A 24,341-nucleotide genomic window follows, 5' to 3' on the forward strand; every position below is an offset into this window, starting at 1 on the left:
ATCTGTTTTCAGAACAAGAATGTTTTCATCAGTGGCTCTTTTCAAAGACTTCACATTAAACTGACCTTGGTGTTTCAAAGAAAGGAAGAAGAAATAACTATATTTATATATGTGTGTTTGATTTAAAAGACTGGGTCACCAAAACGACCAAAAAAGCATACTTTCTTACTTAGCTCTGGTAGTAGTCATGCAGGTACTGTTAATTTGATTCCCTCGGGTGGATTAATATTAATCTATGAGTGTTTTTGCTGATGTCTCAATACAGCCATGCTAGCTGGTCTGTGCTAAATGCTAACCAAACAATGCTAACAGACTGACATTTAGCTGGTACGTTTGTTGCAGTTGCGTGTTAGCCTCATGTAGAGTGAGAGTATCATGATTGGGTACAAAAGGAGCATCCTGGAAAGGCTCAGTCGTTGACTTTGTGAACACATAATTGTATAAAGGATGGGCTCAGGAACACTTCATTAAACCACTGTCGGCTGTTTTTATGTATGTTTCATTCAACTCCTTGGTCAAAAACGTGGTGCCACGAGAAGTAATTTAGTGGCTTTTTTATGTGAAACACCCTTTAAAATGACTTTTTAAGTTCTTCAAACTCGCTTATTCTCAGTTATTGCTCTAACATGCAACTCTAATATTCTTCTCCTCTCATCAGACTTGTCCATTGTTTGTCATTTACTCTGAACCAATAAACACACAGCATTCTGTACATGCAGGCCTTCCACACATACTTGCAAACACAAACACTTCCCCCAACCAACACTGTTGCAAGGTGAAATCTTTTCATTAAAGCAAACAAACAAGCGCAGAACACACGCACACTTAGAGAGCGCCATAAACAGCAAGCTTTCATTAATACGCACAAGAATTTAATTAACAGCTATTGATAAGCTTTGTCTGTCTTAAGGACATGTTTGTTTGTGAATATGCATAAGTGTGTGTGTGTGTGTGGGGTGTGTGTCGTGTATCTTTAGGACGCGTTTGTTATGCAGTCATTATACGCTGATCTTCTTGATTTGTCAAGCATGAAGAGAAGCACACATACACACTGGTGCAGAGGAAGATATGAACGCGGTGTGTTGATGGATTAGATGGGACTTTTTAATCATCTTAATTAAGCCCAATTGCTATTTGTTGAATATGTGGCATTTATGAAGTTCACAGGAACACAAAAGCAGATTGAGGACTAATTAAAACTCAAGAACTGCGTTTTATGACAAGAATCTGTTAAGAAGCGAGAGCTGCTCTTTGGTGGAAAACATGAAGAGAAGCTGAGCGAGCGCACAGTATGATGTCTGCTATGATGGTAAAAGAGCGTTACGAAGAGCCAGCTTCTGGATTTGAAACACTTTTTCTATCATCATAACGGGGAATTTGGGGAGTTTTGGCACCGACTGTTCAATTGTTGGGACACTAGCGTGATGCAAAACATGAAGTGCATTTTAAGCATGTTGCAGTGCTTCCTATGCAGAAAATCACTTCTGGCCTTCCATCTGCAGTTTGCGCCACATCAAAAGAGTGATGTGACGTCATCTGCAAATAACCATGAATGCAAGTTCATCTCGATGGTCAGTCAAAAATAGTGTGTAAGTGAGGTGCCAGTTTTAAGCAACATGTTCGATATGTGTTTTATGAATCCTGTCGAGCTGAACCTCCCCACACAGGACGAGGCCAATCACAGCGGCCTTGAGAGCTCAACACAATGCAACTTAAGAAAAACGCACATGCAAACAGACAAAACACAAGCAAATTAAGGAAAACATCTTCACCAATTTGACAACATGTGCGGCATTTAGTAAAAAAATTCAAACAGACAAAAGACAACCAAATACAGAAACACTGCAAGGAGCAAGGATGACGAGGGAAACTATTTCCAGGGGACACTAAAAAGTGACGATGCTCGCTGACACGGCTGCTGTGGCTCTGCATTTGATTGTGTTTTCTGTATCTGCAGCATTTTTCTAAACGCTGTGGACGCGTTGTCAAATTGGCAAAGATGTTTTCGTAATTTGCTTGTGATTTGTCTCTTTGCATGTGTTTTTATTAAGATGCATCTCAAGGCCACTGTAGCCAATGGTTACCGACCTTTTTTTAGCACTTGAAATAAAGCAGTGTCTTCTTGCCTCTGTGTCACAGGTGTTTATAATCTGCTGAGATTTGGAGCTCAAAGAGGTCCAGGGATGCAATATTTCCCAAAAAGAGAGTAAAAGAGTAATAATAAAAATATTAATACAAATGTACGTATCAGAACTTTCTTTTATCCCCTTTCCTCTTGCATTAATCAGCTGACAGTCCCTCAGGTTTACACTGGGGTGGGTTTAGTAAAGGTTTAATTGGGTCTTTGCATTTCAAAGATCATTGTTGTAGCTGTATTTAATATAGAGGGCAGAGTCTGAAATTGGAAAGGAGAATTTAGACGGGTAGATATATGTGACTGTGTGTGTGTGTGTGTGTGAGTGTGTGTGTGTGTGTGTGTGTGTGTTATAAGATGAATGTCTGATTCTTCTGTGGTTGGCAAGAGTCTTTGTACAACAGTAATTACAGACTCTTGCCTCTCTGGAAGATGATCCAGGAGCGCACACTCACCCAAACAGGCACGCACGCACGCACACACACACACGCACACACACACACACACACACACACACACACACACACACACACGCACACACACACACACACACACACACACACACACACACACACACACACACGCACACACACACACACACACACACACACACACACAGCTTGCCAAAAGACAACAGCCAGCACTCGCCTCCTAGATGCACCCGAGGAAAGAATGACTGTCACCACGCACACACTCATACACACCTTGCACCTGAGTACGCTCACGTGCCAGCAGAAGGCCACAGCGCCGTCTGTTCCTGCCACACACACACACATCCTGTCTCTCTTCTAACCACTTCATTTTCCTTTTAATTTCACCACATACATATGTTTATTTGCAACAAACGCACATTTCTACTGGTGAATCTGAGCAGCAGATACAGGCCTGCACGAGCAAGAACCCTCTGTGATGTTCTGACCAACCTTGAATGTTGTTCACCAAGCTCGAACAAGTCAAACAGCTGGATCTGAAGCATTTCATTTGCATAGCATTTGCTCTGCATTCATGTTTTAAATAGATAATCAAACCCCACAGCTGTGGCAAGCTGATGAGTTTGACATAAAGGTGTGTTTTGTTGTGTTTAATGTCATACCAAAGTACAACAGACCACCGGTTGAGATGACTTGATCTTAAAAAACTGTTATTACTGTATTTTTTCACAACTCCTGCAGCTTTCTGTCACAAAGTGTATCACTGGCTATCCTATCTGGTCTTAGCCACAGACGATAAAGATGCTGTATTTGTGCGAACAGAATGAAGCAAAATTGGACTTAATGCACACTTTTTTGTATATACACGAATACACACTCATGGAAACCATCGATTTATGTTAAAACAGTAGACGCAACATGTGAAAAATGTGCAATCAAGCGCAGTTCTTCAAATTTGAAGTCTGAAACATGTGGACTGAAATCACTGCCACTGACACATGTGAGTAAACACACATGACAGGCGATGTGTGAGCTGGTGTTGTGTGTTTCTGTGTGTGTGTGCAAGTTAATTGTCTCAAGGAGTAAGACAAGCCTTCGTATATCATTAATACAAACACACACATGTTTAGCAGGTTGCCACCTTACCCAGGTGGCACACACAATCATATGAGCACACACACATTTAGCGCGCTTAACACCTTGTAAAAACCCCTGGTGACCCAGAAGAAATCACAGATTGAAGATGGGACAACAGGAGGCAGAGGAGGAGGAGGAGGAGGAGGAGGAGGAGGAGGAGGAGGAGATAACGCGAAGAGGGAGGAAGACACACCTGTTATTAGCTTTTCTCCAGACGGCCGATCAGATGGAAGTCGGGTCGGACGAATCGAAGGAGGGATGATGAGACAGAAGGAGATCCTGGGAGAGAAAGAGTGAAATTGTCAGGCATGAATAATGGATGGCAGGTCCTTAGAGACCATGTTCAGACATTAATAATGGATAAGACTCAGCTGGAGGGGGCAAGGAAACACCTCAGCAGAATTTACCTGAGGAAAGAGGAACGACAAGGAAGTACTTGTGAGATGCTTCTTGAGAATCTGGCAAACTTTTTGTCAGTTGAGACAATTTTCTCAACTCTGAATTCAAACTCTAAGACAGCGATGATCACTTCTTTGCAATCTACACCAATCCTTTGCTATTAATCCTGCTGTTATATGTACACAAAGTCGATACAGATGGAGTTACCACCTTCAGAGGAAAAGCAGCTTTTACAGACTTACAAACAGTCGAGGTTTGTTTCAGTCAAAGAAGCCTGAGTGTTTTCATATCACTGCCAGATTGTGTTACCCTCTATTTCCTGGAAAACACCTGACCCTCACAGGAAGAAACACAAGTCCCTGGCAGGAAATAATCCCTCAATCATCTTGCATTAAACTCAGAGCAACTTTCAAACACAAAACATTGTTAAAAAAAAACAAACTGTTAGAGCAATTACTGCAAAGTGGAGGGAAAAGTAACCAAACCTGTAAATGTAAATAAGATTGGTGGCCATTCTAATCAGATGCTTGAAATGATCACCGTTCTGAATCCCCCACCCAGTCTGATTTTAAATTGTCTGTGAGAAAAGTTGTTTTCAGAGACATGCAGTTACACCGCAACCCTTCAAAGGACAAGATAAACCTTCAATTCAAGTACAATTACTGAAAAACAACGAAACATTTCCTGAGAGGGCCCAGGGGTTGAGTTTAAATATTTCCAACGAGAGTGGTTGTGTGCCAGATTGAAAATCAGACGAACCAAAAATTCAAAAATTTCTGCATGAGAGGAGCGACAAGGAGAGGGCGCAAGCTAACTATCATTTACAAAGGCCCTCGTGCAGACACCCACACATGCACAGATGCTTACACACACACACACGAGACAGAAAATACGGATGCTTCTACACACATCCACACGCATATTTATGCACGCTCGCAGTGAGATACACACACTAAAACACACAAAGTAACACACTGAGTTTGGTGTGCTGCCAGTTCCTGATGACACTGAGAGGGGAGAAATAGGGAGAGTGCACACACACTTTCCACTGCATTGTCCTGCTCCCTCTCTTCCTCCATGTCTGTTACATCCTCTCATCTTCATTTCACACACTCGCTCCCTCTTTTTCGATCTACACACTGACACACACACAGGCAAATGAGCAGCACACTTAAACTAAATGGGTGGCCTGATGGTGAATCACTGTCATTTAGTAACAAAGACCTCAGCTTGTTGTCCCTTCATCCCACCCCCCCCTTTATCTAACACACACACACAACACTATACACACGTATTCCACATTCACATCTACTGTGACACACGTGTACGTCCGTGAAACACAAACACACACACACCGTATGGGTGTATAATTACAGTGAGTGAAGCAGCACTAAGGAATAATTACAGAGGCTGTTTGCTGTTGTTGTTGTTTCCAACAAATAAACCAGTACACAAACAAGATGGAGGGGTGAGCGGCAGGTCACGCCATCTCTGTGATGACGCTGTAATACAGTGCCATCTCCCAAATCTGGATCTGTTCTCTTTTACGCTCTCTTTCTACTCTGTATGGACAGATGTATGTGGACACCGGAACAGTGGAACTGCTGAGCATCTCATTCCAAAACTATGGGGTCTATCTGCTCCGCCACTCTTCTGGAAAGCCTCTCCACAACGTTTTGGAACAGGGCTGCAGGGATTTGCCTCCATTCGGCAGCAAGAGCGCGAGTGAGGTTGGCCGCTGATGTTGGGTGATAAGGCCTGGCTCACAGTTCGTCCCAAAGGTGTCGGATGTGGTGGAGGTCAGGGCTCTGTGCGGGCCAGACTTGTCCTTCTACACCAAGGTGGGAAAAGCATTCAGACTTTCATAAATGATGAAAAAATCCCCAAATCTGCGGTGTCCACATACTTTTGGCCTCAAACTGTATCTCTTTTTATCCTCCTTCTCACACACACACACAAACACAAACACACAGTGCCCAGGCAGTCACCTGCACTGAAGGTAAATGGAGTGTGAGGTTTTACCGGTGCTGTGATTGCGGGGTACGGCTCAGGAGGAAATAAGTGTTTGGTTTGTTTATGTGCTATCAGACAGCAGGTGGCGGAGTCAGCACACCACCTCTTGACCCACACTGGGGAGAGGGGTGGACTGAGGTCTAGGCAGGAGGGGTGGTGCTCGCAAAACTTCAGTGTAAACATTTCTCAAAAGTCTTGACAAGAGGGAAAATGTTGACGAGTGAGCCAGTGTTCAAAAATGACCAGAGAGCTGAGTGAACAACAAAAAGTGAATGTTAAAGGGACATCACAGCGCTCATATTCACAAATAAAAGAATGTGCTCGTCAGTCTGAGTGTGTGTGTGTGTGTGTATTTGGCCTGCATGTCCATCAGTATCTGGCAAAGGCTGTGCCTCTGTGTGTGTGTGTGTGTGTGTGTGTGTGTGTGTGTGTGTGTGTGTGTGTGTGTGTGTGTGTGTGTGCGCGCTCTCTGTACGTGTGTGGAGCGGTAGGGGAGGTGCGAGGTTGTGAGGGTGAGGGTTATCCCACTGCGTCAGAGAGAAAGAGGAAAAAGAGGGAGGGGGCTCTCTTGCATGTAGAAAAAAAAGGGGAGATGAAAAATGGACGATAAAGGAGTGGCTTTGTTCTCCTGAAGGGTTCGGGTTCAGCGGTGGATGAAGAGCTAACTCTTACTGGGAAATCACAGCTTGGCACAGGTCTCTGTCTTTCACTTGTTTGCATTCTCTCTCTTTATTTCTCTTCCTCAGGCTCAGTTTTTAGAGTTTTTATCTCTTTTTCTTGCTCATTCTGCCCTTTTTACTATAATTACACATTCATTTCTGACTCATCCTGTTTTTTACGCCTTTTATTTACCCTCACATCAACTTCACCGATACATCTCATATGACCTATCTACTGTCACCCTCCGTCCTTCAGTCCCTCCATCCATTCGTCCTTTCTGCTCCTCGTCTGCACGTCTACGCTTTCAGGTCCTGTTGGAACAAGTGGGATGTCCACTGAAATCTCAATGACATGTCGAATACTCCACACACAAAAGCACTGCGAGTGAGTGATGTGACGGAAGAAATAGTGCCAAAATTGGGCAGAAAAAGAGAGATTAATTGAGATTAAAAAAAGAAAAAGAAACCATAACTAGTCGCTGTATGGCCTGTAGAAATACAACATCAATGATTGAACAGAACTAGCTCAAAGGTTGTGCCAACCAGTAGAAGGTGTAAAGTCAAGACATTTTGACTCATTTACCTCGAACTAAAACAAGACACAGCACCAGCCTCACAAAGCCAGACTGCAACCTGTGTGCAAGTCTTTATTTTGGAAGGCACCGATGCACCTTTGTGCTGATACCTAAAGTCCTGTTATAAATGCAGTGAACTGGTTAAGACAATATTTCCAGAGCAGACATTTTATTTTTCTGTGTTAACTTGTGCAGTCAGATGTAGAAAGAGTTCCTGCTGATGTCTGCCAGATCCCCATTAGAAAGACAAGACTACTGGCTGGCTTTTCTCCCAGCATATCACAATTAATCTGACGCTTAATGTAGCAAATTAAATGTGAGACTTAACAATATGCAATAAATATCTTCCATCAGCAGAAAGAGCAGCAACGCTTTGCCTTCTGAAAGCAGCTTGTGCTGTACACACACACAAACACACACACACACACACACACACACACACACACACACACACACACACACACACACACACACACACAGCTCGACTTCTCCAAACAGTGACTCACTGAAAAAACTGTGGTGCTGTCAGTGATAAACAGATTATATCGCAATATGGTGTCAATAAACTGCACTAAACATAGGGTTTTTTTGGGGGGGGGGGGGTTTAAAATAAAACACTGACATTTTTAAATACTAGCGATGTCTGCAATTATGTATTTACATCGTTAGAATCACGATCTTAAATATATTCCTTCTAGACATGTTTACTTCAGCTAGACTGAGCTTTACCATTTAATTACCCTGTTACTTCGGCTCGTGTGTATACGCACATGTGCACGCATGCCTCTTCGTGTGTGTGTGTGTGTGTTTAATACCCTAACAGCGTTATTACTCGCCATGTTTTTTCCTTAAACTTCTTCGGCGGTTAAATGGGAGCACGGCTGGGCTTCAGACCAGCCCCAGGCCTTTCCTTACGTGCTCAGTTAAAGGGGCGGGAGGTAAAACTCCGTAATTCAATTTCAATTAAAGGAGAGGAGAAGAGGAAGCTTTAATTGATTGTCGTTATGCCAGCGCTGTGTGTGTGTGTGTGTGTATGTGTGTGTGTGTGATTCAGCTGACTATAGACACACACACATGTCCTACTTTCTCCTTGCTTGATTATACCTTGCTTGTTTCCAGACTGTGCTGGGGAAGGATGGGGAGGGGGTCAATACTGCATTGTATCATATTATAAAGAATTACTGAAATGTTACAACAATATTACAACTTATTATTTGTGTTTGTGTCAATACATTTAAATATTAAGCTTCCAACTGAGTTTTATTGTTATTGTTACTGAAAGTTGGTCGTAAACGACGACGTCAATCAGATAAAAATATGCTCAAAGGTTAATTCACTTTTATCTTTTGTGATTTTTATTAAATGAAACAAGTCGGCAGACTCAATCAAACTGTTTGTTTAAGCTACTTTCCCTGTCCAAAGCTTATTCTAGTGTGCCAAAGGCTATCATTATAATACCCCGTGCAAATATGGCAACATTATTACGCTGAGCATAGTTTGATCCCTGAAGTGATGGCGACTCAAAAACGTCCTGAAAGTCTGCTGTCACACTGTGTACAAAACGACACGGGTCAATGAGTAGATGTTAAAAAAAAAAGAGAGAAAGAGGGAAAAAACCCACAGAACTGCCTTTAACCAAGTTTGTTTTTGCTCTTTTTTTTTTTTTTTTTGCTCTTTTTATCCTTTGTTTGTATGCATTATTTGTGCTGGGATTTTTATTCTGCATCTCTTCGTCCCTTGTCGGGATTTTTTTTTTTTTTTTCCTGGCTCGGCTACAAGGCGTTAATGAAAGCATTTCAAGCAAACATGTTGATTTTTGTTTCCATGGGGATCCAGAAGGCCTGACAATGTCACAGAGGCTTCGGCCAACAGACTGGTGGAAAACACTGCTGCCTTTTCCCCTCTTTTATTCACATTCTATTTCTCCTTAACCCTCCATCTCTGTTCCCTCTTCTTTTCTGTTCGACATCTCTCTTTCTTTGTCGATGGCTCTTTATATGTCTTTACATTTCTCTCACCATGCCTCCTCCCTTCTGTCTTTGCCGTTAACGTTTGTTTTCCCTTATCCGTCTTTTTAAACAGCCCTTCAGCTCCGTTTCTCTCTTTTTCTCTGCCACTTTTCTCTCTTTTCTCCTCTTTCCCTTTCTGTTTCTGACCCCCTCTATTCTGCTCACTGCCTTTCTTCCTTTGTTGTCTTCTATGTGTGAAGAGCTGTGATAAATAAAGACAAACACAGCAGTATGTGTTTGTGTGTATGCGTTTGAGAGACGGACGCCAGCCCTCTGATAGCATTGTTAGCCTCTCCACCTCTCCTCACTCCACTGCACATCCAGCTAGAGGCTTTCTTCCCCCCTCTCCATCTATCCAGGCCCCAAGCCAGGAAGGCGGCTTCGGGGCCAAGTCGGGCCAGAACGGAGGCTTCATTGTGGGGGTGCAGGGGGCGTCGGAGATAGAGGATGAGGACCAGGGATCCAGGCCAAGTCCCAAACCCAAGACCCTGATCTGGCTTGCCAGCCGGCCCACTAAAGGGCCTTCGTGGCTGGGCACAACATCAGGGCAAGAGGGGAGACTGAGGCTGGAGGTCTCAGCAGCAGCAATGGCAGTGGCTAGATTAAGACCTCCTCTTAGAATGAGCACAATGGAGGAGGTCTACAGCGGAGTTACACACACGCACACACACAGGCGTACACACATACACACTGCCCCTATTCAGCCCCGTCCATGTCGCCCATCAGAGGCAGAAAAGCATGAATAAATACATGAGCAGTGTAGAGCTCCATAGGACTGATAAAAAGAAAGAAAAACACACATGAATTACAGGGACCAAAAGAAAGAATGGTAAATTGAAAAAAAGGAAACAGATGAATAATTTTTAGGGTTTTGTACTACAGTAATTGTGATGGGAGAAAAAAAAAGAAAAAGGGAAAAGGAGGGTGATGAATTATGAAAATCCTCCAAGTCCCTGAGCTCAGGAAATGGAATAATTAGGAAAAGTTAAAGAGCCAAGTTTGGAAATTAATGGCAGACGTGAACTTTCAGAGGCCTCTGAGCGAATGTAGTATCAGGTTTACTAAAGCAGAGGAACGACAGCATTGGCTGAACTGCTACAAGAGAAGCGAGCGACTGTTCTCAGTCATCAAAGGCGCTAATGTGCAATAATTCATGACAACTTCATCAAATCATTCAATGTCAAACACACACTGCAGATATTACATTAGCTCTATAACTAATACAAATTCTACCACATCTTCAGCAACCTGCGACAGCTGCTGCTGTTTCTAACACAGCTCTTTCCTGACGTCTCCTGCCATCACCACTGCCAGATCTCCTTTACAGCTCATAGAACATCCATTAAAACCACTTCAGTAGCACTGATGTATCACACTGCTCCTGCACCACTACTGCAACACCATGTTCCTGTCACTTCCAACACCTGACTGGACTAAATGAGCAGTTACTGAAATCCCACAATATAACTGCAGATGCAAAACAGTTTCATGTGGACATAATTTGCTCCGACCTGCTTTCTGCATAAATCTGAGGTGAGAAACAAGCCTTTCGGTTGCAGCATTAAGCTTTATTTTACTTGTTTAACGTAGGTTTCTAATGCAAGCTACTTTAATTGAGGACACTTTCTGGAGAGCAATTCTGCAGCTGAATGCAAACAAATGAAAAGTCGTTGCATTGGGATGGAGGCAGAAACCTTAGAGATACAGAAAATCTGGGCAAACATATTCATCTGCATGGCGAAGAGGACAGTGAGAAAATAAGTTTGTCAAAACATTTGGATGGATGGACCAGCTGGTGACAGAGAAAGCAGGAGTTTAAAGAGATAGAAAGTCGTTCTTTCAACCAGGATTATGTCAATATTTGATATTTCCAAGATAAATAATTCCAAAAGTCCTGTTTGTGAGCTCTTTCATTCTTATTCTATCCTTACAGTCTACACAGGTTGGATTATTGTGTCTATAACTGGTGTGAAATAGACAAGTCTGGCCACTACTTTGGTATTCAGGAGTACAAAACCATGCCTACGTGTGCACAAACTTTTGATAACATTTCGGCCCTAAACTTAGTTAAAACAAGCTCAATGAAATCAGCAGCTTACATCACTGGACCTCTTTGTCACATTGCACACATCGACACCTTTACCCTCATCCGCTCACACTATATGCAGCAATTTTGAGCATATTTTTATACATTATTCACGACATTAATAAGAGCGGCGGGAGAAAAGACAGCTGAGGAAAGTGAGCAAAAAGAGAAGGTGATGTGTACCAAAGTTCACAAAGTATAAATAAAGCCTGCTCAGTGTGTTGCATTATTGAGCACGGATCATTTTTCTTTGTGTCAACTAATGTCCATGTTTTTGGCCACAGAGGAGAAGAGAGGAGCCTAGATACCTGGTAATGTCTGCAATAAGACCTTTTTACCACCTCTTACCTCTTCACCTATACTATATGGTACTTCTGTAGTCAAAGTGTGCGTGTGTGCACACATGCATGCGTGTTTGTGTGTGTGTGTTTGCGTCAGCTCTCAGAAAGGACCCTGGGACCCTCCTCGACAGTGAGAGCTTTTAGCTCTTCTTCGCTAATGTCCTGAATAATGGCATCTTGATGGAGAGAGAGTAGATGAAAAAGAGGAAGAAGAGAAAGAGAGAAAGAGAGAGAGAGAGAGAGAAAGGGTGGAGAGGGAGGGGGAGAGATGGAGAAAAAGACAGAAAGAGAAAGCTCTGCATCCATCTGTCTCTACCTCCAGACCTCCATCAGTAGCAGGCCTATCATTATTTCCTCTCTCTGCCTTTCTATTTTCATTATTCCCTTTTTTTCTCTTTTTTCAGCATGATGACGATCCGCAGAGATTTTAGAAGACACATCTCAGCGTGTGTGCCAACCTTTTAGTAAAATGAACTTTTGATGACACAGAGGCATTATGAGGAAGAAGGGGGAATATGCTGTTTTAGCGACATTAGCTGAAGCCACTGCGAAAGTCCATCAAGATGGAGAATCGCCAATGGCCGTAAGATGTTGGCTCCAACAAAAACTCCCACTCCGCTAAAGTCCAGTAAAAAAGTTTTTTCTTCACATGCAAAGTTTTTCCCTCCACAGTTATTTTACACCTCAATATTTAATTCCTGTAATGTGTCTCCGGGATGATTTTAAATGTTTTTTTTTTACATTTAAAGGTACAGTGTGGAGGATTCAGTGACATCTAGTGGCGAGACTGCAGACTGCATCCAACTGAATACCGCTGCACTCACTCCTTCCTTTCCAAGAAGAAGCTGCGGTGACCTTCAGGTCATATAAAAATACAAAAGGCGTTTTCTGGAGCCAGTGTTCGGTTTGTCCATTCTGGGTTTCTGTAGAAACACGGCGGACATGGGACCCGCTCCCTCTGTAGGGATAAAGAGCTGATTCCAAGCTAATGAATACACAGTGATTAGTTCCAGGTGATCACACACTGATAAAAACATAATGATGAATGTTATATTCCATTTCTGCCAACAGATCGCCTAAATTACAGGTACACTGCTGCTTGAAGCAAAGTTTGGTCTCAGCCATGGTTTTTCCCCACACTTCCTCCCCCTTCACTGAAATTTTGACTTCTTCAGTAGCTGACACACATGCTAGAGAGACATTGAGCCAAATTAACCAGAACAACCTGGAAGAGACATGGAGCTGACGTCACTGATGTTATGTGTGTGTCTTCTTCGGTCTATGGTTGAAACAGAAAAGTGGAACTGTAATAAAACTGTTGACGTCTTGCAAGACAAAACTGGTTCCTGTTTAGGGCCACAAGGAAAACCTCGCAGATTTTCTGGCAACTGTGAAACTGTGGTGAATAACATGCAAAGCAACAAAGGACCTTCTCAGCCTCATGGAAAATGCTTCATTCATCACGTGAATGTTCTCTATGTTGCACCTTTAAACTGCCTGAGAAAAGATGAACTTTCTACTGTTTGAAGTACTTTTTTCTTACTTTTCCTATGTTTCACTCGTGACTCATTCCATCTGATGACACTTCATCTAAATGTTGACACTGATTCCTTTGAAAATGTCACACTCACAAGAAAAATCATTTGGGAATAATCCTCTCAATTTCAAAGCTCCTTCGGGTGTAGTTTCCGTCCTTTTTCCTTCCTCTTCTCTTGTGGGAAAACTGTTGTGTCACTGGGTGAGTGTCAGCGAAAGGTGAAGTGCGTTGTGCTGTCTGACCATGACTTCTGCTTGTTTGGACCGTCAGTTTGGCTCTTTGGTTAAACTGGATAAAATCAGCAGCGGGTGGTTGATTAAGGACCTCACTGTGTGTGTTTGGGTTGTAAGGTAACTCTGGGACCTACTTGCTGCACTGAATAAACTGTGGGGACAGTTCAGGGTATCTGGCCATGACTGAAACACACACATCCACCACACTAACAATCCCACACTTTCTCTCTCTCACACTGTTTCCACCTTTTTGTCTTTCTCTATTTTAAAAACGCAAGCACTGTGTGTGTGTGTGTGTGTGTGTGTGTGTGTGTGTGTGTGTGTGTGTGTGTGTGCATGACTCATTCACTGAGGAACACACTCTCTCTCTCACACACACAAACACTAGTGGGGGTCATTGCCACATCAGGCAAGTAAACAGGGTGAGGTCAACGAGTTAAACATTAATACAATTATTTTCTACAGTGACAATAACTACTGCAAGTATTTTCAGTACTACACAATACATGGAGGCACATAATTATTATGAAGTAAATATTTATATTGAGATTATTTTTCATCCTCATGATGTGATGTAACAGCATCCTCTTATTTTGTCTGGTGTTTTATTTAGCAGCTTCCCTTCGTTTTCTGTAAACTGACATTATTCCCTTCATCCAAACTGTCTTATTCTTACCATTTTTTTTTTTTATTATTATTATTTTTCAGATAAACTGTCTGGAGCGAAATTCAGCTCTGCTCCTCCTCTTTAAAGATAATCCATATGCACGCACACCACAGCCCCCTCCTATTTTGGCCTCATAGTCAGGATTTTTTCTCGTCAAATATATAATTTCCAATAAGCTCATTTCGTAAAAGTTGGACATTTCATTGTCCTCTCTAGACGGGCGCATTTTTTGCTCATCCAGCTGTGCACTCCGATGCAGATGCGGCGGCACGCACATATACGTAGTTACCAAAGTACGAAATGGCATCACCCAGGGCGCCATGGCTCAGAAAGGACGCAGCTTTTACAGCGCGTTGATAAGTGGAGGAAAAAAAAAAAGTTTGTGTGTCGCATTGTGGTGAAGTCGCCATCTCTGTGCCAAATAATTGGCAAGGGATCATTAGAAAAACTGGGCCTGTTTGCCTCTGCATGCAAGGACAACCTGTGTAGCACGAAACACACATCTGTCTCCTCGGGGGAAATATTTATCGGACATTTCTGGGTTTAAATATTTATCTTCTCCTACAAATTTAACCGCACGGCACAGCTGCAGAGCACTTGAAATTATTGTATGACTTCGTGTAAATGTCGATTATCCCCGTGCGTAATTAAGTTAAGAGGAGAGATGCTGGATAAGTGGCACTGCGATGCACAGCTCTGACACTGCTCGTTTGTTAGAAAGGGTCCGCTGATATTTAATAATGAGCAATAGTGGTGAATTTTAGTATCCACTTTGAATGGCCTCGTTTGAATCAGGAGGAACACGATGCTTCAAGAAAATTGTTTCATCTCGACAATTTTGAATTACAGGTTCGTTTTTATTCGTGGTGGGAAATGAGGGTTTTTCATGAGGTGGCCCACGCAGACACGGAGCGCACTGGCATACCTCTGCACAAACAAACACTGCACAAATCCACGGATTTCTTTGAATCCAGTCAGTCTCCGGGCTAATGTCGCTTAAAACTGTTTTTAAAAATCAAGCGAAAATGTTGACATTAAATAGTTCCACTTTTCTTTTGTATTTATTTATTTCCGTCAAATTCTCTTGAGAATCCATCAGGAACAGTTTAAAATGCTTCTATGCCACTGTTTCGCACAAAGAGACACTCACTGCCTCTGTGTAAAGATTATCTCATTAATTCCCTGAACAATTCTTTCGCATTTTTTTCTGATTTGATTTTACTCATCTGTTGAGCGCCTGCGGGACGAGCGCACGGCGCGTCCTGCAGGATCAGTTTGTGAAATAATTCTGTGGGAAGCGATGAATCAGTCATCAGTGAGGCTCGATACTGTAGAAACGTGAGTGTTAACAATGCAACAAACACACAACTCCAAACCTTCACACTTTTATTTGGGCCTAACTGAAATTAAAAGCTCCGAGTATTTCGTTCAATCTGTGTGAAGGAAAGCTGATATTTTTATGCAATACATCAAAATTTGGAGCAGGACGCATTTGTTTAAGCAGCATATTCCTGAAAAGGCCCCAGCATGTCGTCTTTTAAAATTCACTGTAACTTGAAATATGCTTGTATGTCCCTGTGATTTGGTTTTGTTCCCAGCTCTCGGTGTCTCTAGAAGGACGGACAGCGGTCTGGACTGGCGGACACGGACAGACTCCTCCGGCTCGAAGCAAGCCTGCGCTCTGCTGAAGTGTCCGTGAGCAAAACACCGACTCCCTCTCAGCCCCGAGGTTTGCCTGACCCCCGATCTCTGGAGAAGAGGGGCGTTCCCCCATCAGAAGTATCATTTATTGCCGTTATTCTTCTGCGTTTTGGGCAACTTTTCTTTGAATGACAAGGCGCAGAGTGGCGCGGCTCTTTCCAATCACGCACGCATCACAGCGGCGCAGACACTAAATGTTCTTCTTTTTATAATTTCTGGCTTAAAAAGAGTGTCCGCGAAGAGGAATGAAAAGAAACAGATCAACTTAAAGCCCGTGTTTATTAAAAAAAAAAAAAAAAAAAGCAAAAAACAAAACACTTAATGATAATAGAGCGGAGTGCATGCAGTGGACCTGGGCAGAAACATGCTGCTGGAGCACAAACACAGTGGAAAAACATGCACAGAATGAAACCAACCGCTCAAAGTGGTTCTTCAGCCACAAATGACATTTGAAAGTTATTTTTATTGAATGACACACGTCTGGAAGTCAGTGCGCATGTTAAATTCGCTGCTTTGATCTGTTAAACTGATGATGTATTTGTATCACAAACTGGGCCATGACCTCCTTCCGATCATCATTTAAAAACAGCATTGAACATTGGAATAAATCATGCTGAGACAGAAAATGGCCAGCTGATGATGGCCTTGAAGTCCGCTTTAAATGCAGCTAAATTTGTTCGAGAAAGATTTTTAGCAGCTTCTCCGCAAATGAGAAAGGTTGGTGAACCTGCTTTCAGTTTACCCTCCGCATCCTCCTCTGCTCCTCCCTCTCCCTCTCCGCTCTGGCTGCGCGCTGTTTTCGGGGGGCTCCTTATAAACAAAATCCACCGTCCCCGGTTCCTCCTCCTTATTGGTCAGGTGGAGTCGTTACCTCACTCCGGGGCCGGTGACGCAACGTCTTCACGTATCCTTCATGTGCGTCTCGTCTTGTTTCTTATTGAGAGTCTTGCCGTCGGTCAGAGGGAGAAAACGGGATTCGCGACGAGCCGAGAGTGCCGGACGGACCGGGGTGCGCTCGATACTAAACACTTCCCATCCCGGGAGGAGAGCGGCGCACAAGAGCAGCCTCTCTCTCTCTGTGTGTGTCTGTCTCTCTCTCACACACATACACACGCGTCCTCTATGACTCTCTCTCTGGGTCTCTCTCTCGCTCTCTCGCGCACACACACTCACGCCGGCGCGCGCGCACGCTCCGCATACGTCTCCACTTTGCCGTAGTAAATTACGGCATTGATCTTAACGGCGAGTGCGGATCTGTCTCTTGTGTTCGCCCTTTCTTCGACGGAGCGACTTGGAGAAGCGCTCGACAGAGAAGTAAGTACAAACACGCTTTATTTACTGCCATTATTATTATTCTCACTCGTGGGCTTCTATGTTGTATGTATGTGTGTGTGAGAGAGAGTGTGTGTGATTTGTCCGACCGCATCGTGTTCGCTGTAACTTAACTTCAGCACTGTTAGTTCATGGAGACGGGTTATCACCGCGCCACGGATCCACATGATTAAGCTGAATTTTTGGCCAATTTTCCTAAACTATTTCTGCTCGTTTCGACTTTTCGTGCGCGTTGGGCTCGGGCTACTTTGTGATTTGTGCCGGCGAGGCTGCGTGAACTAAATCATCTGACTTCAAATCTGTTTAAAAATAAAATGAGGGTCTGCTCGCTGTCGGTGCGTTACTTTCACTGCCAGTTTGTGGTCATTGCAGAGTTTGACTCGCATGGATTTCCGCACCTGCCGCTGCTTTTGGATTTCGTGGTAGTTTTTCATCGAGTCATTCAATAAAGAGATGAGCTGTCAAATCCTATTTCTTACTTTGTTTCCTTCATTTAAAGCAAATGAAGAACTCTGGCGGTGAACTCAAAGTCAAAAATCCTCACGCTTCCAAAGCAAATAAATGTTCATCAAGACCGTTTTACTGATCTGTATGCCAGTAATTCCGCATTCAGCCTCGCTTCAGATCGGCTTCTGACACTTCGATCGCGCAAGAACAAGAGCGAACCTGCTCTCGGAACAAGTGGATTTATCTCTCTGGCGCTTCACCACTTTAAGGAAACTTTACAGGCTTTATAATAAAGACACCCCGGCCTGTGAAGATGGAAATGTGTGCAGCGGCTGCCAGCAGAGCTGCCGCTGTTATCGCGCACTAATTGTTGTTTGGACTCTGACAAACATCTCGATATTTGCCGTGCGTAAAAGTAGCAGCTTGTGTTTTCTGTCACAGCAGCGGTGATCTCCGCTCAGAGCGCAGACTCTGCAGTCAGCTGCAGCCAGAAGGAATGATCCACTTCATACTGAAGATATCAGGAATAAACACGTTATTTGTGTCCCTCTGAGGAGGCACGAGGAGGCAGAAGGCGTGTCTCCATTTCTTGCAAAACCTCTATTTCCAAACATCATTTTGACCGTTGTAATTTCTATACGTCGAAAACTTCTAATTAAAGTCTTCAAGTCACAGGCTGAAATTAACCACGAGCCACCACGACACCTTTTACATGGAAATATGCCATTTACAGTCATTCATCAGCTACTTCCCATTTCAGTTCTCACTCACAGAGCACGTTCCTCCTGCTCCTCAATTCAGGTTAAAACACAAGTTTCTGTTTTGATACAGAAGCCACACACACACACTCTCACATCTCCTTTCAGTGCTCACCTTTCAGACACAGCTGAACGTTAACCTAGAAGGTTTTTGGGCTTTCTGTCTATTTAAACACCTGAGTGTAAGTCTAAATTGGATTTGTAAGATAATATGGCCACACAAAAGGCGATGAAGGCTTTTCGTCCTCTGCTGTCTTGTGTTCTACTCACGGGATCCATTCGCTCAATTTGACCTCAGACCCAAATTTCAAAATCACCAAGTTTCCGAGCTCTTTGGACCCCCTAATCTAAACTGTTTGTCTCTCACTCTCTCTGCCTCCTCTGTGTGTGTGTATGCGAAGAAGCAATAATGCAAACAGTGAGCAATGTGTGTATGCATGTACTGTACGTGTGAGTGTGTGTGTGTATCTGGGTCACCGCCGAGCACTGTGTTGAGGGGCTGAGTGTTTTTCTGAACACCTCTCGTCTGCAGCACTGTATCTCTGAGTCACATTCAAACTAACCCTTTTCCCCTGCTTGGAAAGAGTTTCATTTGGTAATGGCTCTGCAGGAACGCAACAGTGTCTGTTTCGTCATTTGTGGCCCTGATTTAGTCTGCATGTGTGTTTGAGCGAGTTTGCCTTTCCCGACTCTCTTTCAAATCATTCTCCCGTTTTAACAGTGGAATTAAAACGGCTCGCCCTGTGCGAACACAGGCACAGCTCGAGCAAACTGTCGTGGGACGCAGCTTTAATTTTTGAAATAATTCCCTAGACTAGACCCTGAAATCGCTTGCAAAGCAGATGCAAACATTTAACATGGAAAACGCTGCTTGTTTGTAAAGGAACGAGTGCAGGCAGACGTTCACGTCCACCATTCACCTGTTTTATTTTTGCTGAGACTTTTTGGATTTTTTTTTTTTGTCTTTGTCCATTTGGTCCCTAAATGCTGAAAATGTTTAACTCGCCTGTAGAGTAAATTCAGCATTGGCCTGAGACTTTGGCATCTTTAAGAAATCAGGTTTTAATAATTGCGTCAGTCATTGTCATCCAGTTTTGGATGTGCATGAAGCCAGATCTTGACCACTTCAAACCCCTGGTGTCATTTTAGGTGCTTCTAGAGCGTCAAGAGAGAAACTTTTATGGGGTGCTTTTACTGCCACCACAGGTGCCCCTCTCTACACTTGCATTATAATAGATAAGATGGATTCACTCATGACAGAAAAAGAAGCCGAGCCTGAGTGTGCACTATGTGAAGAACTTCTTAAAACCTCAAGTGCAGCATTTCTAAGAATGACATTTTTCTTGTCGAAACACAATACCTAAAGTTCAATAACACCAAAAAAATCACTGCTTCCACAAACACAAGATAAGTACCTATTTCTTTCAAGTCATGTGAAGAGGTAAAAAAGGAAAATAACGCAGAGTGAAATCCCTCTGACAATAAGAGAGAGCCTGTCGATGCTTCACAGCTCCTCACAAGATGCAGAAATCAAGGTTACCTCTCAGGAGAGGAGGAGGAAATGGGAAATTATTTTGGTTATCACAGGCAGGTGTTACTTCTCTGTGGGGATATATCCTTGAACTATTTTAAAGAGCGCTTTTTTCCCTCGCAATGTTTCCCTTGGCTTTTGGTCAAGAAATGTACTGTGAGTATTCTTTGGAATTTGGCGCATTGTGCAAATGATAACAGTGGCTGCCACGTTCGTGTCTGTCAGGCAGGTTTGAAATGTTGTGGTGTGGATTTCTACATTTGTTGATTGCTGTCTCCTCTTTGAAAAACACGAAAGAAAGTTTTCTCCAGGAGAGGTATTTATTTTTGAGAGAGAAAAGCACACTATGTGTCAGGATTTAAGGTCTTTAACTGTGGAGAGTTTGTTCGATGAAATAATTGTCACACTGTTACTAAAAGCCTCGAAATACCAGCAACTGATTTTAATTATGTCGCTTTTAATTTTAGCCATGGAATAACTGATGATTCACACTATTGTTATGCAACTTTTCTGTCTGTATTTTCAAAATGAAGAGTCATTAAATATAGCTACTAATTTCAAAGATTGGGTCTCTTTCTGACCAAAAAATTATGACTTTATGCACAATTTTACAAAATGTTAAAGATCTCTGTGTGCTGCTTTTCAGGTGATATTAAAACGTTGAAATAACAGCAGTTTTGTTTATTTGTGTTTGTCATTGACCAGGTAGCTTGTCTCATCCTGCGTGTCTGTGAGGACCCTGGTCATGTCCGTTTAGCTCCCCTGCGTGATGCCTGATCATGACAGCACCACCCTCCTAACCAGACAGACCAAGCGCCGACGTGTCGACATTGGGGTGAAAAGGACTGTGGGTAGTGCGATATTCACCCGTGCCAGGGAGACCCTGCTCGACAGCATGAACCAATCGCACAGTATCGATCAGGACGGGGACTGCTCATTGGTCAGTCATGGCCATGGGGGTGCCAACGGTGACGGTGAGAAGTCAAATGTTTTGAGGAAGTTGCTGAAGAGGGCCAACTCGTACGAAGATGCCATAATGCCTTTCTCTGGCGCTACCATCATCTCTCAGTTACTGAAGAATAACATGGGAAAGAATGGAGGAAGTGACTCAGGCTTCCAGGTATACACACACAGACAGGTAGTGGTGAGATGTTAAAACAATTGATCAATTAACCAATTTTATTTTTGCTAATTAGCGATTTCATTCACCATTTCATTGAATCAAACTTGCATCTGCATTTTACCCTTCCAATCAACAAATAGAAGCCACTAAGCAGTTTTCATTCCTCATACACTGATGCTTTAAATCGTTAATTTAATCTGTTAATTGCTCACTAATTCCGTCCTCCTGCCTTCCTTCACAGGGGAGTGGAGCGCTGTCCAGTGGAGGTTCAGAGATCCAGGGCGAAGATGCCTGCAGCAACTCCTCCCGTGACCGGGACAGCCCCTCGGACTGCCTCTCACCAGGGCCTCCTCTTCCGCCTCCGCCTTCCTCCTCTTCCTTCGGGCGGCCACCACCCTCTTCGAGCCATAACTCCCATGCTCCCTCTCAGCCCCTCTCCCTCTCTTCCTTTGACTTGGACAGGCTGTCAGATGAGCACCTTCGCGCCAAGCGTGCCCGCGTAGAAAACATCATTCGTGGCATGAGTCACTCTCCACTGGTCCGGCCCAACGCCGGCGACCACAGCCAAGAAAACAACCGCGAGAATGAGAACAGCAGCAACAACAGCAACAGCAGTAATGACCACCGAGGAGACGGCAACAGCCACAACATCAGCAACCATGACCACAGGCGGAGCAACGGCCCTTCTTCCCTCCTGAGCTCTCCAGGTTCGCGGGGCGGCGTGGTCAGCGTTGGTGAGGTTTACAGGGAGAATAAGAGAAAGCAGCGCCTGCCACAGCAGCAGCACAGCTTCACCCAGCTGGTGTGTTCAAGGCAGGAGCAGAGGCAGGAAGAGAGACGGCAACTCAAACTGCAACTGGAGGACATGCAGGTTGGTAGCAGATGACATGATGAGCAGCATGGAGAACGTTGTGGTGGCACAGATTCAAGGAATATGTAGTTGCTACTGTCAGGCACTGTACTATTTTAATTTCTCCTTTAGTTTATTTATGGTAACAGGTGACTTTCCGGTTCAAGAGACGTCTTCTTTAACATTCTCTATCTCCTGTTGCTCAGAAACAGCTGCGTCAACTCCAGGAGAAGTTCTACCAGATCTACGACTCAGAGACAGAGGAAGAGGAAGAGAACGGTGAGAGCGGCGAGGTCGACCGAGGTCGAGAAAGAGAAGAGGACGGCAACTTGTCAGAGGACAGTATCCGCTCTGATGGCCTGGAGGAGAGGCACAGGGACAGAGGGCGGCATAGCCATGACGACCTATCTGAGCTGGACCCAGGCCTGTTCCTGGACCGGGCCCGGGCCCTCCTCCGAGAACAGGCCCTGATAGATGGAGAAATGGAGGAGGATGTGGATGTCAGGGAGGATGAGGAAAGGAATGGAGAAAGGGTGATGAAAAGCAGAGGAGGAGCAGCAGGAGGAGGTGGAGGAGGAGGAGGAGGAGGAGGAGGAGGAGGAGGAGGAAGGCAGTTGGCAGAGACTCTGAAGCAGGAGCTGAACTGTGCCGTATCGCAGGTTGTCGACACGGTCGTCAAGGGCTTCTCCTCGCCCAAGCAGGCTGTCAGTCACCATCACAGCTGCCACAGCAGCACACCAGCTGCACCCTCCTCTTCCTCCAACTCATCCTCTTCCTGTCCTCCACCTTTCGGTCCCCTTCCCTCCCTCACCCCAGACTCACGCTTTGGCGGTGGCGCCCTGGCCCTCAGTATGAATGGCGACGGCAGTCCCACCCCTAACTACCACTCCTCCAACCAGAGGCTGCACTGCTTTGGCGACGTTATCGTCCCGAGCCCGCTGGATTCATTCGGTGGTTTAAGTGGCAGACTGAGTGGCGTGCCAACGCCCAATGACCAAACAGAGGCACTGCCGCTGGTGGTGCGCAAGAGCGGTGGAGGAGGTGGAGGAGAAAACAACAGCCTCTCATCCTCTCTTCCTCCTCCTCCTCACCATCCCTCCCTCCACCCTTCTCCCCTCACGGCCTCGCTCGGGTTTAGCCCTCCATCATTTCGCCACCCATTTCCTCTTCCTCTTATGGGTTACCCATTTCAGAACCCCCTGGGGTCACACAGTGGAGGAGCTGGTTACCCCCCAGGGCCCAAGGACCTCCATCGGTCCTCCCCTGATTCCATGGACGTGACCCGGGAAACTGTTAGCCTCAGAACCAAAATGGCATCCCTTGGAGGAGGCCATCTCAGTCACCACCATCACCACAGGCAGAGCTCACCGAGCCAACATGGGCCTGAGGGTCTGTCCCTGTCCCTCATCAAGTCTGAGTGTGGGGACCTGCAAGACATGTCCGACATATCGCCCTACTCAGGCAACACCGTATCCTTGATACTACAAGGTTTTGTACCTTTGAGGGAATTTGATTGTGTGTGTTTTCGCCTTCAAAAAGAAGATAATCGGCACCCTATCAAGTTTATAGTCTTGGGCTAGGTTTGGGTCCAAGTTTAGAATCAAGCTGTGTCCCCGCTCCACTCTACATACTAATTCTAACTTGGTAAGGAAATGGAGGCAGCTCGAAGATGGAAAAACTAAAATAAATTGGGGACAACAGTGAGAAGGCTAGGTATAACTGGCCAAAAGTACATTCATTTCATTAATACTGACTGCAGGAAAAACATACTTCGGATTAGTAAACAATAAATGCTGTTGGAGCTGGACAATCTGATCTAAAATATGTAGTATATCATGATACATTTTCATTTTAATTGACTTATTTGATCTGATTAATGAAATTATATCAGATTATTGCATTTACTGTCCAGCTCTATGTATTATATAGAATAAGCTTGCAGTATGGAATTGGGACACATGGGAACTATTAAACTGTGCATGCAACACTATAAACTAAAAGAAAAGTGAACATTAGCATGAAGAACGGCCTTACTTTAACCTTTTTGTCTGTGCACTCAGAAAGACTTTAAATCTTAACGATATTATTTCCTTTTCCGCAAGAGTCACATTTGTAATGCCGTCAAACAACTTGGCAGCAGCAGCAAACAGTCGTCAAAGAAAGGCTTTAATATCAATTAACCCGCATTAATTGGTTCCTGGTCGAACACTCTTGTTTCCTTGCTGAGTGGGGAAGATGAAACGGGGCACGATGGGTCTTGCAAGTGGGGGAAGATTAAACAGGTCGCACACTGCTCTCTAAAGCTCTTTAAAGTCTGTGCAGCAGGTTGTGTTGTTTAAAGCTGCTGAGAAAGGCTAGTGAGCTAAACAACCCCCCCC

General features: G+C 44.2%; 1 protein-coding gene and 1 long non-coding RNA gene across 2 annotated transcripts in view; one reads left to right on the forward strand and one right to left on the reverse strand.

Moving 5' to 3' along the window:
- The window catches only part of LOC139352133 (uncharacterized), a 102,380-nt gene extending 85,391 nt beyond the window's left edge, over window positions 1-16,989 (reverse strand). Inside the window, exons 1-2 of the long non-coding RNA XR_011603624.1 lie at window positions 16,650-16,989; window positions 3,896-3,981 (exon numbers count right to left, since the gene is read on the reverse strand). This is a non-coding gene — a long non-coding RNA (uncharacterized lncRNA). The remainder of the gene's footprint in view (window positions 1-3,895; window positions 3,982-16,649) is intronic.
- Window positions 14,266-24,341, forward strand: part of prox1a (prospero homeobox 1a) — a 44,482-nt gene continuing 34,406 nt past the window's right edge. The window contains exons 1-4 of the mRNA XM_070994225.1: window positions 14,266-17,236; window positions 20,696-21,110; window positions 21,355-21,984; window positions 22,170-23,432. Coding sequence (XP_070850326.1) covers window positions 20,760-21,110; window positions 21,355-21,984; window positions 22,170-23,432 — 2,244 coding nt within the window. The 5' untranslated portion in view covers window positions 14,266-17,236; window positions 20,696-20,759. The remainder of the gene's footprint in view (window positions 17,237-20,695; window positions 21,111-21,354; window positions 21,985-22,169; window positions 23,433-24,341) is intronic.

This window comes from Chaetodon trifascialis, chromosome 24, assembly GCF_039877785.1.
Source record: "Chaetodon trifascialis isolate fChaTrf1 chromosome 24, fChaTrf1.hap1, whole genome shotgun sequence".
Classification (NCBI taxonomy): domain Eukaryota; kingdom Metazoa; phylum Chordata; class Actinopteri; order Chaetodontiformes; family Chaetodontidae; genus Chaetodon; species Chaetodon trifascialis.